The sequence below is a fragment of the Gossypium arboreum genome, chromosome 9 (assembly GCF_025698485.1).
Source record: "Gossypium arboreum isolate Shixiya-1 chromosome 9, ASM2569848v2, whole genome shotgun sequence".
Classification (NCBI taxonomy): domain Eukaryota; kingdom Viridiplantae; phylum Streptophyta; class Magnoliopsida; order Malvales; family Malvaceae; genus Gossypium; species Gossypium arboreum.
In genome coordinates this window covers 67,674-80,592 of record NC_069078.1, presented here as the reverse complement: position 1 = coordinate 80,592, position 12,919 = coordinate 67,674, and the positions used below count along the sequence as shown (strand labels likewise).

Sequence of the window (12,919 nt, the reverse complement as noted above, 5' to 3'; positions counted from 1 at the left end):
ACGTGATCAGCACGTGATAATGATGTATCCTTAAAATGCCCCAAGACGAAATTGATTTGATTTTGAAAGAACAAAGCGCGCTCATCGTCATCTACAATGAAATCCAAGTTATCTGTAGAAGACTACATCCAGTTCCTTTCCTCTCACAAGCAACGCCCTCTCACCATCAATTTCCTCAACCAGGTCCGTCCATCAACTCATATTTCATTTCACCTTTTCAATTTTCATCTCATTTGTTTTCTTGTTCCTAGATTATCTCCATTCACGGTTTTAAGAAACTGACGAAACACAAGGTAATAATTTCTCTATTCCATTACTTGATTTGATTCTTAGTTTCTGTGTCCCTAAATTGAACGAAAACTGAGTAGAAAGAGTTGAGTGATGCGGTGGAGACGCTTGATCTGATGGATCTATCACGTTCGACGCTGAAATCGAGCATATCGTCGAACGCGTGGTTGACAGAGAAGGAGGTAATTGGAGACCTCAATTGTCTTGAGTGGCAAGAGTGTTGCGTTACCTCCATCCAAGCCCTAAACTCTTCTCCCTTACCTGATCAACAATCCAACCCTAAACCCCAAGCCAAACGGAAGAGAGGTAATACCGAAGGCGCTGATTCTTTCTCTTCCGGTTTGCTTTCCCTTCAATCGTCTTGAATTTCTTTGGGAATTCCAAAATAGAGTAAGTGCAGTTATGTCTTTTGCACCATTAAGGAGTATGTTTTAATTACCGATTCTTCATACATAGCTCTATAGTTATACTCCACCCAATCTTACACTTGTACACTAAGTCAAGTCGCCAAATTTCACTAAATACTGTTATATTATATAAAATAAAAGATTTCTTTTCTCAATGATTAATTGTAATATTTGCAATCTTTTGTTTTCAATTTTTTTTTTCTTTTTAAATCAGAAATTAGGTATAATTACATATTTATGCTCGCTATATTAGAATTTATTATTAAAAACTAAGAATATTATAATTTTTTTTGAATCTGTTAAGTATTTTTCTGTCTCTATTATATGATTGTGTTTGCCTATTTATATGATATAAGTATTGTTCAATAATATGACGTACGACATAGGTTTCATACATATAACATGTGTTTATGTAGTCTCATATGTAATTTCATGTGTGACTTCGCAGGAGAATATAGGTACCTATTCTGCAAACACCCGTTATTATGTGAGCTCAATGAAAACTAGCCCATCTAACTTGAACCCATTCGGTCTTGGGCTGGTGATAATAAGTATCGTAATAGAATCCAAAATTAAAATCATGCATCAAAAGATATTAAATTTATAAAACAAATTTATTTTATATAAAATAAGTAAGTACTTATTGTATGTAAAATTTATTATTCCATGATATTATATGAATTAATAGAAATATATTTTATTATTCATTATTAGAATATGTTGATAATTGAAGAACTTTTTATCTTTCTTATTAAATTTATAAATTTAATACTCATTTTCTAAAATATATATTTTAAAACCTAAATTTATTATACTAAACCTAAACCCAAATAATATACTTATTATTACCTAAACTCAAAATAAATTAATTCTAGCCTAAATCTCAAATTCAAAATAAAAAGAAATTAAATTAAATACCCAAATACCAATTGTAAAAGTTAAAGTCCAATTCAAAATCTAGTTTAATAAAATAATATTTTATTAAGATATTAATTTTTTAGTAATATTTCATATATTGCTATATACTAAATTACAATAAGTATCAATGTTGTATCTTTTTACTATAATTTATAATATAATAATATTTATATATATTAATACTTATAAAACATATTATTTCATTATATATTACTATATCGCATACTATAACAATAGAGTAGTACATAATATATTAATTATTATCACATATTATTAATTATTATTATTATACTGATTAAAATATGCTTTAAATCTTTATACTTTTCTACATTTGAAATTTAACTCTCCTACTATATTATATAATGTTATACTAATAGTTTTATATCATTCAAGTTTTCAACATGATACTTATGAGCCTTGACAAAAAGGGAAGCTGAAAGATTATGATTTCCAAGAGAGCATCGCTTAGAGGAAGCTCAATCATGCACTATTTAGTTATTCTTTCAATCACGCAACAATAGAAAATGAATAAATTTTTAATTTATTTAATGTACAATGACTAATTTACCTATTTTTAATAGAAAGGGCAAAATGTAATTCAACTCCCAATACAAAAACCTCCATTAGTACTTTTACCCATTAAACATTTTAAAATTTAAAATTTTTGAATTAAAACTTCAAAAAAATTTAATACCTCAAAATTTGTCAAAATGTTTCAAAATTTTTGAATTTTTATTTATTTATTATAATATATGTTTTATATACTAAATTAAATTGGTACATTCAAAATAAATTTTATCATTTACAAGTTACAATAAACTAACTTTACTAAATACCAAGAATATAATATAATTTACCTTTTCTATAAAATAATATGACATCATTACAAAATAAATAGTATAACTTTATATATGTGGCTAAAATTTAGGTTGGGTTTAATATTTTTGGACCTATATGAAATAAAATTGATTTTGTATTTTGTTAAATGTTAAATTGAAATGATGTTCAAAAGAAAATAAGAATATGTTTAGGTAATTTGATAAAACAACATTTTATCTATCATTTCAAAACCTTGACTTTAGATGGAGTAATTTGATGGGTAACCAGCTAATTTATGACAACCAAAACCAAAAATTATGAGTTTTTCTATTTCATTTTATTTACATTAAGAATCTAAAGAATACAATGAGAAGCAATTCCACCATTTATCCAAATCAACACTTCAAGAAAAGAACCCCATCATTCATTTTTTTCCAAAACAAGGAGAAATGCATATTCCATTTTTAAGCAATTGTTCAAGAAAGGCATCTCCATTTCTTCTCACAATCTTAATTGCACCTTCATCACACAAAATATCTAACCATATATATTATTTTTAAAAACAGTCATCCAACTATGGGTTTTTTTCTTTTTTATCACTCAATTATGAAAAGTTACAAAATAGTCATTCAATTATTCAATTTTGTCTTTTTTGATCACTCAACTATCTTGGATATTTGAGTGTTTCCATTTTTCATGTTAGCCAACTAGTGATAAAATAAAATAAAATAAAAAGACAAAATGAAATAATTGAATAATCATTTTGTAACTTTTTATAGTAGGGTGACCAAAAAATAAAAAAGTTCCATAATTAGGTGACCTCTACTGTAATTTACCCTATTTAAAAATATACTTTTAAGAATATGTGCCATTCCGCTCATTGAAGCTTTTATATATATGTGTGTATATATATATATATCAACTAGAAGTAGGATTTAATGTCAAGGCGGACAAAAAGGAAGATGCCTAAGCATCACACATATTTCCCATTACGTCCATGTGTGAAACATTACAGCCACAACCATCCATTACGACCGATTGATCAAATACAAGAAGATGAAGAACTTGTTTGCTCTGGTTGTGGCCTACAAGTTATAGGCTCAACTCTGATGTGCACCAAGTCTGACTGTGATTTCCTTCTTCATAAATCATGCTTCAAATTGAACCCATTGCTGCTACATCAATCCCATCCCAATCACTTTCTTCAACTTCTTCCAACCCCTCCTCGTAATGCTAATTTTTTCATTTGTGATGCTTGCAATGACTATGGTACAGGTTTTGACTACCATTGCTCCTTGTGCAAGTTTAATCTCCATGTGGGATGCTCTCGGCTGCCAAAAACAGTGAATCATATGGATCATCAACATCTACTCACTCTCTATTATTCATTCTCATGCATCGACCATAACATTACATCCTTCGTTTGTGATGTTTGTGGCCAACATTTAGAAAACAAACTTTGGGTTTATTATTGTGATAAATGCGATTATGGTATCCATTCCCGATGTACAATTCCTCATTGTACTGATCACATGTACGATTCCGTTTAACTATGAAATACAACTTCTTATTTACATCTTATGATTTTCCCAAATTTTAGTTACCTTTTTTATTCTTGAATAAGTGATCTATCTTTTCCTTTTAGCTGGTGAAAATTCTTATTAAATATTAGGGCTTGATGCAGCTGTGTTAGATTATTTATCGACCATTAATCTGCACGTTAAGCACAAAACTTGAATAAAACCACATTCCCAGAGCAAATAGCAGGGTAGACAATTTATAAAATAGTTATTGTATCCCTGTACAGAGCCACTTAATTTTATTTGTTTTAATGGATTTCGATTTTGGGATGAAGTTGTTGAATGGGAAATCATGTTAATATGTATTATTATAGAGATACCAGACTGACAACACTTAGTAATATATGAGCCAAATATGAAATTAACCCAACCGATAATAATAGTAATATAAAAGGTTTACTTGACGCAAAGCAACATCCATTAAAAATAAACTAAGGAACATAACAACACATGGAAACAACAATCCGCAAGTTTTAACCAGTGTTTTGCATTCCAGCAGCAATACCCTTCATGGTCAAAATAAGGGTGTCTTCCAGACCAGGAGCATACTCGCTTGTAGGGTTAAGTTTCACAAGCTCAGCTGCCGCCTTGCTTGATTCCATGTATTCCCTGGATAAGTGAGGCCTGACCTTGACATGATAATCAGGGTCACGGATCCTTTTCAAAGTGTACGCTTGGCACACATTAAGGGTTGTGATGTAAGCATCACGAAGTCGGAGCCTCTGCCTCAGGTAAGGGTCACCTTCAAGAAGATCTCTGTGTCCAGCAACCTACAAAAAGAGTTAAATGCTGGTTAACTAAGCCATCCTATAAAGAGGAGTATTGCTTTGTACGCTCATAAAAATTGATTTCTATAGAATCACTCTAGTCATCAACCCTTTTGTATTACCTGGAGAACAAGTCGTTTAGTGTCTTCATAGTTAGCTCTCAAGTTCTCTCCAAAGGGCCAGAGTTCCTTTGACACTAGCAGCTTGTCATATAAGGCAGCGATTCCAGGGTCTCCCTTGGCAAATACCATTTCAATTAAGTCCATTGTGACCCTAAAGAAAGGCCATTGGTTGTGCATCTCCTGGAGCATGTGGAGATTCTTTATATCCTTCTGAATGACGTGCTTAAATGCAGCCCCAAAGCCAAGCCACACAGGTAAATGAAATCTTGTTTGAGTCCATGCAAAGATCCATGGGATTGCACGGAGTGATTCAATGCCTCCACTTGGTTTCCTTTTTGATGGACGGCTTCCAATATTCATCCGACCATACTCCAATTCTGGTGTTGCCTGCAGTTGGTTAATTTAAAAGTTAAATTGAAACCACAATTGCGTTGCCTGCGACTGGTTAATTTAAGAGAAGCTCAAATAAAACCAGAGTTGGGACAAGCATCTTGTTACTAAAACTTCAACTATATGAAAAGATAAACATATGTACAAAGTTTAGCAGTTGGCAGGATACTTCAAAAGCAATAAGTGCGATAATTTTCATGCTAGATTCAAATGCTCATTAAACTTGCTTTCTCTAGTAGATGACTAACTAGATCCTTTGACAATGGTATTCTTTTTGGGCAGTGGACAAGCACTTAATGGACTTTTTCACATGAGAATGGTTCATGTATCATATTCAAAGCAAATTCTTGTAGTCTGATATCAGCTGTGGGCGATAGAGATAAGGCATCAAAAAGAAAAAAACCAAAGGTTACGAAGTTACAATTGAAGTTTGTAGCAAATATTATACTGAATTCAATTGAAGCCTCAAATAACAGATTATAGTGGTGAAATACTTACTAGGCGGAAGTATTCAACAAAGCGAGGTTCCTGGAAGACTACAGAACGGTATTCCTTTGTTGCAACTACTGCCATTTCATCCATGAGTGCACGCCATTCTGGATTTGGTGAGACAGGGGGATGCATTCCATGCTCAAGTGTAGCAGCAGTAAAACGTTGAAGCGTCCTGAAGCACAAGTGCTCCTCTCCAAATGATTGTTCAATAACTTCACCTTGAACTGTTACACGAAGTGATCCATGAATTGTATCGGGTGGTTGAGACAATATAGCAAGATGCGTGGGTCCCCCTCCTCTTCCAACTGTCCCTCCTCGGCCATGGAACATTGTAAGCTTAACACCATACTGCTTTGCCACCTTTACAAGTTCCTCCTGAGCCTTGTATAGCTGCCATGCTGCAGAAAGACGGCCAGCATCCTTTCCTGAATCTGAATAACCTATCATCACTTCCTGTTTCCCATTGATCCGGTCTCTGTACCAATCTATAGAGAAGAGACGAGCCACAGCAGCAGGAGCAGCTTCAAGATCAGCGAGTTTTTCAAACAATGGAACTACCCGTAATGGTTGCTTTACATGGCATTCACGTTGTAAAAGCTCAACAGCAAGCACATCAGATGGGGCTGTAGCCATTGAGATTATATAGGCACCAAAGCTGTCTGAAGGCAGTTCAGAAATGACATGAAATGTGTCCAATACATCAGCAACTTCTTCTGTTTTGGGAAGATCAGGGCCGAATAGAGGGCGCTTGCCTCTGAGTTCAGATAAGAGCCATTCCTGTCGGCGTTCCTCAGGCCATTCTCGATAAGATCCAATATCCAGGTGCTTTGTGATAGCATCAAGGACATCAGTATGTCTGTCAGATTCCTGTCGGATATCAAGTCTCACAAGTGAAAGCCCAAAGGTAGAAACTTGCCGTAAGAAATCAAGAAGGCTTCCATCAGCTATTGGCCGATCACCACAAGCACAGAGTGATCTATAGCAGAGTTCAAGAGGCTCCAGAAACTATAGGAATGCAAAAAAGAACCAGTCAATATCAAGGAAGAAATAATTCTGTCAGACTAAATGTTAAGTTCATATCACCATAAATGGTATAACAATCATCAAAAGAAATTTAGAAGGAATAATCTTGCTTCATGGTTGTATCTCAATGCGATTTCCTTCCACTTCCAAAATAACAAGGAATGAGGAAATATCAAGAACAATACTGCTTACTTGATTTCCCCATAACAAAATTCTATGGGATGAAACCTTCACCAAATGTAGTCATAAGCATTGTTAATTTGTTATAAGCTTTACTTCAACAAATGGGAAGAAATATGCAACAGTTTGAAATTAACTAATTCAGCAGTAACCCAGCAAGTTCATTAGATGAGGTTTAAAGTAGAGACCTGCTCCACATTGGTAAATGCTGCTTCTTCAGCAATGTCAGAAAATCCATTGGCCAACAGGCTACGAGCACGTTCACGTGTATTATACAGCTTGTCCCTCACATCACCAAGAATAACGCGATATGGCTCATTTGGAGGAATCTGTTTCCAAAATTCTGCACTCAAATTTTTTTATAATGAGCACAAGGGTCTACAAAATATACCCAAACAATAAATCAATGTTATGGAGCTAATACATATATTCTTCATGAAGCAATTGACAAAAGCATGTACAGCTATTATTGATAAGTGATAACTCAAAAGCAAGTCTAAAAGGAAATCTTTAAAGCGTGTGTCAAGCGTAAGATCAATGTTACATACCTATGTAATGCTTTGCATCCTTTTTGGAGGACCTATGGAGTTCATCTGCACGAATACGAAGTTCATCGCTGCAACGCCACATTGATAACTGAAAATAAAACCAGGGCAAAAAGAAAGATGATGAATCAGAATTGTAATGGTGAACCTTGATTCACGCCAACTAGAGGAAAAAAGAGTCGGCAGCAGGGAAGTTCTCTTTTATACCTCAAACATAAGATCCTCTATTTGGGAGAAGTACAAGTTAGCAGCCATCATTCTAGCTAATAAGCAGACATCTCTTGTAACTTCAGGAGTTACCCTGGGGTTTCCTGTAGTCCACATCAAACAATAACTCCACTCAGATGTCTCAGTATATGAGATAAGGTGAACATTTCTAGGTTTCAACTTAATAATAAAAAACCATAATTTTTGACAATCTATTTTTTCTTCACATGCCTACACCAAGTCGTATAAGATTTATAGTTGCAATGTTACCATCTTTAACTAACAAACCATTACCAAAAAGGAAGACATTCTTCAGTAAAACATATGTGGAAAAGAAATATACCATCACGATCCCCTCCCATCCATGAAGAGAATTGAATAAGAGGGGCATTGTATGGAACACGTTCATTTATCCCTATGTTCTTCAAAGCCGTGTCAACACGACGCAAGAATTTTGGTACACCTTTCCAGATTGTCTCGTGGAAGTAGCTCATTCCTGCTCTCATCTCATCTTGTGGGGTGGGAGGATTCCTTCGGATCTCATCTGTGCGAAAAGCAGCTTGAATCTATGTGAACATGAAAAGAAGAGTTGTAAGCTCGGGTGTTTCCTAGAACATAGGTGTCACGTATTGTTTTAGCATTCAGGAACATAAGCCAAAATTCACAATCATATCCAAGCTCAGATATGAAGCATAAAGAAAGGTTCGAATAGGAAGCTATGTGCCTATGCCATTAGTTTTTCTTTTATACAATAAATGAGCTACCCAGATCATAGAAACCTTAGTTAAGTTACATGCATACCAAGAGAGGCAGCTATATTTCCAAGGATGAGTTAATTATTTTAGTGCATAACTTCATCTTAATTATTTTAGTGCATAACTTCATCCCATTGTTACATTGCTTTCAGAAGGTGCGCATCATACATTATTGTAAAAGCATGGTCATTAAACTCCATAAATGCATAAGTAATAGCAAAAGAGAAAGAAATGACAGCCAGATGGTCGGGGTGGGGGTGGAACTATAATGACAAGCAAAGATCCAATTCTAGTTATTGGTGGTGAACACATATGCATATATACTATACATGCATCTATGAAGACTGACCATTGCTGAACATCAGATGTCAACATTGAAGTAGACAAAGTTATGGAGTAAATGAATCAAAGTAAAATAAATTATCATGTTTCATGCAAATAAGCTCATTGTAATCTTTGCATGTTCTTACCTCCCTTTGTAGTGCCTCATCAAGTTCCTGCTTATCATCAGGTGTAATGTCTTTAGCATACAATTGTGTCAAACAATTACGTATCCTGAAAGATTGAAAATGGAATTCTCAGTGAATTAAAACTTGTAACAAATGACATCATCAATCTAAGGATTCAATGATAGGAAGTCTAAGCGCCATTTGCAACAAGTCAGTTGAGAGCAAAAGGTTATCCTCTTAAAGGTAAGTAGATAAGTGGAAGACAAACCTTCCGTGTTTTTGAAGTAAAGATCTTCGAACAGACTGTGTAGGATGTGCAGTTAAGACTAAATCTACAGTCTGATTCTTCAAAGCATCAAAAACTTCTTCAGGGGACTTGTTCAACTGCCCCACAAGCCGCTTGAACGTCTCTTCAATATCTGATTCAGTTGTTGCTGAACTCTCATCAGCAAAATCTCCTTTCTTCAACTTAATCCTTCGTCTATATGCAATTTGAACCTCCTCGGCCAAGTTTCCCAAGTTAAGCATGTGGGAAAATGATTTGGTAACAACAATTGAGTCCCCAGGATCCAAGCTTGTAAGTACCTTGCCAAGCTCCTCCAATATTTTAGGATCATGCTTTCCTTCGTACTCCGCAGAAAGCTCGTAGCATTCTTGAACCTAATATTAACCACATAGTTGAAGTAAGATTATGCAAAAATTGAATGAAGTAGTGGAGAAATAATACCGTTTCTCTGATATCCTCTCCATGCAAATCCTGAAGAATATCAAGAAAACGATCCAGTAGCAGAGCATCATATTCAACCAACTTATCATCCTCAGAGACTTTCCCAGGTGCTAATAGCCTTAGTTGTGCATCTATTGAAGCCATCTTCTCTACTTTTCTACCTGCCATCTCTGTCTTTTTACTTGACTACCAAAGCCAAAACTTTAAATTATGAACCAATGAAAGGCAGGAAAAAGAAAGGAACAATTACGGATGAAATTTATTATTTTGCGGTGTAAAAGGATAAAAATAATTTGTGGCGAAGAATCCGCCGAACCCAAACCCAAACCCGGAAAACAAAAGATGAATCAAATCCTATCTCTTTGGAAGTGAATTCCGTGATGCCCCACACCAAGAAATCGCTAGAAAAACAGATAAAATAATGGGTAACTTATGACTGAACACCAGAAAGTGAAACAAAGATTATATCACGAGACAGACACGGACACTCAGCACTTACATCGCTTCCATATTTATCGCACAAAAAAGGCCACTGTTCTTCATTTTTTTCTTTTTTATATCTTCTGTTTTTTTTCTCAACCACCTAAAATAAAATTAATAAATAACCAAAACATTTTGTATTTATAAAATTATTTCAAATGATTATATATAAAATTCTCATCAAATTGTTTTATTTAAAATATTATATAAAACTATAAAATTATTAAATCGACTTATTGTTCATTTAGGTTAAAGAGAAAAATCACAGATTTTAAATATAAACCGTAAAACGGATATAGAATAACAAAAATAAGTAAATGTGTTTTTAGCATAATTTTAAGGTTATTATTTATTTTATAATTTTAAAAGTCGGTATATTTTCATGGACGTGACATATTAGTCTATTGAGTGACTAACATGTGGTATTTTTCTGTTGACTTTTGACTAAAACTTAGAGACCTCTTTATAATTAGTCCAAAACTTTATAAAGAGGTCCCTAAGATTTAGTTAAAAGTCAACTAAAAATGTCATGTGTTAGCCACTCAATGTGCTACGCTAGCAATTCGTTAAAAGAAAACAAAATTTTTAAAGGTAATGATTAATTCACATAATTATCTTATTTAGAGTGACTAAATTTAAAAAAAATTAAGTAAGAAAATCATTAAATTCAATATTAAATCACAAAATCAAAATTAGTGACAAAATTTAGTAGAATTTAAAATTGTGATAAAATTCAATCACATAAAAATAATACAAAAATTTAAACATATTTTCAAAGTGTAATGACAAATAATAATCAAAATAAAATATACTAACAAAGAAGTATGGTGGTAGATTTAACCCTTTCGTTGTAGTTTATATTAATCATACTTTAATTGAAATGTTTATGGAAAAGTGGTTGGGTTAAATTCTTATAAAATTTTAAAAAAAAAATTATAAAATAATCTCTTGATAAAGGATGGAGAAGGATTTTGTGATTTGGTTTACAAATGGTGGAGCTAGTAGCAAAAATCACACTTTTTTTTTTTAGAATTAGTTTATCATTACTTTTCAAAAATGATTTTGAGTAGAATTTAAAATTTTCAGCTTTTGGCTAGAAAAGTGCTTTTGTAAAAGATTTCTTGTTTCAATAACATTTTTAAAAAACTCAAAAGCATCTTGTTTAACAATGCTTTTATTTCAAAAGTGATTTTTATTTAAAAAATATTTCTTAGAAGCAATGCTAAATTGGTCCTTACTCGTACATATGTGTTTTCCAAATTCTAAATTAGGATAGCATATATAGGATACATGTTAGGAAACCAAATGTCATCTAAGATACTCTTTTGTTTAATGGTTAGAAGTGTCACTCTTAACCTTAGAAACTCAACATTGCCTTGTCTAATTATTAAGCTACTCTTCTATATCAGCTCTTTGGTCTTAGTATTCACATTAATGGTGTGCTTGATTATGTTGTCATCAATAGGATTCATCCTTCCCATCACTTTTTCGAATTGAGATAAAGTCTTGATTACTTTTGAAGTTCTAACACATCCTGTCATATTAAAATATAATAAATATAGATCTAATAACAATGAATATTCAAAATATAATATATATTTTATAAAAACATATTTTTAATCCGTTCATTGTTTCTTCCACATATTATCCAAATAAATATTTGAACCCTTGACTACTCCTTAATGTAATATTATCACTATCGTATATGGCAATGGAGAAATATATATTTAAATCATGGGTATATATATATAGGGTATATATATATATATATATATATTAGACCAAGCATAAATTAGAATTTTACATTGTTATACTTTCACCTTTGCATGACACATGACAAAACATTGAGCAAATTGTAGACAACACTCTGTTTGGAGTGGTCAGCATACAACCCCCTTGTGAGGAACTGTTCGTGACGACCCATCATATAGGATGGTCCGCCGATAACACCCTTTTTTTCCTATCTGAATCAGCTCAAAGACGACCCACCCTTACCTCCACGAAGATCACTAAAGTGTAACCACATCATATGGCCTTAAAGATGGAAATGTCAGAGCAAGGCCACATAGTGCACTCCTTGACGACAACTGACCTATGGTCCTACCATTTAACCAGCACGTACAATCTTACAAGACACTGCATTGTCATCTATGTGACATTACATGACAAGGGGTGACCCCCTATATAAGCTTAAGTGCATGAAGGACCAAGGGTTGACTTCCCTTATTCTGAAAACCTTACACAAAAACATTAGTGGTTTCTTCCTCCTCTTTCTTCTCTCTATCATTGCTCCTTACTTTAGCTCTCTACCTATCATAGGTGAATCAAAAATCCCTTGCACTATTTTCTCATTTTCCTTGTTAGTTGCTTGTATCAATAATTGCTGTAGTAAGCATGGATCGAACCACTATGACTCACTTTTCTACTGTTATCCCTGAGAATGTAACTAACCAAAACCCAGTACTCTCTTCAACCCCAACAAAAACCCAACCACCTCATTCAGTTACTCAGCAGCCTGTAATATCCGTAACCCATATCCATCGTCGGAACAAGGTTACAGAGCATTATCAGAGTTTACAGAACAAATACAGTTAATTCATGTAATTTATTATTCATATCCGAAATTAATTATATTGTCTATTAAATGGGTCCTTGAGGCCCAAAATACATGTTAGAATCAAATCAGGACTAAACTGAAAACTCAAAGAATTTTTCACGAAATTTTAAAATTTTTCTTAAGTGCAAAGGACATACGCCCGTGTGGGTAGAC

General features: G+C 33.4%; 2 protein-coding genes across 2 annotated transcripts; one reads left to right on the top strand and one right to left on the bottom strand.

The window, feature by feature from the left end:
• Positions 1 to 32: 32 nt before the first annotated feature.
• LOC108456234 (uncharacterized) lies at positions 33 to 850 on the top strand. Its single transcript, XM_017754833.2, has 3 exons — positions 33 to 183; positions 252 to 293; positions 369 to 850. Exons 1-3 carry the CDS (start codon positions 97 to 99, stop codon positions 651 to 653), a joined length of 414 nt encoding a protein of 137 aa, XP_017610322.1. The 5' UTR covers positions 33 to 96; the 3' UTR covers positions 654 to 850.
• A 3,437-nt stretch (positions 851 to 4,287) lies between these two features.
• LOC108456860 (phosphoenolpyruvate carboxylase 2) lies at positions 4,288 to 10,265 on the bottom strand. Its single transcript, XM_017755581.2, has 10 exons — positions 9,670 to 10,265; positions 9,211 to 9,602; positions 8,964 to 9,048; positions 8,082 to 8,304; positions 7,739 to 7,842; positions 7,535 to 7,622; positions 7,175 to 7,329; positions 5,790 to 6,788; positions 4,902 to 5,288; positions 4,288 to 4,782 (listed from the first exon to the last, which is right to left on the bottom strand). The coding sequence occupies exons 1-10, from the start codon at positions 9,835 to 9,837 to the stop codon at positions 4,486 to 4,488; spliced, it is 2,898 nt and encodes a 965-aa protein (XP_017611070.1). The 5' UTR covers positions 9,838 to 10,265; the 3' UTR covers positions 4,288 to 4,485.
• Positions 10,266 to 12,919: the final 2,654 nt, after the last annotated feature.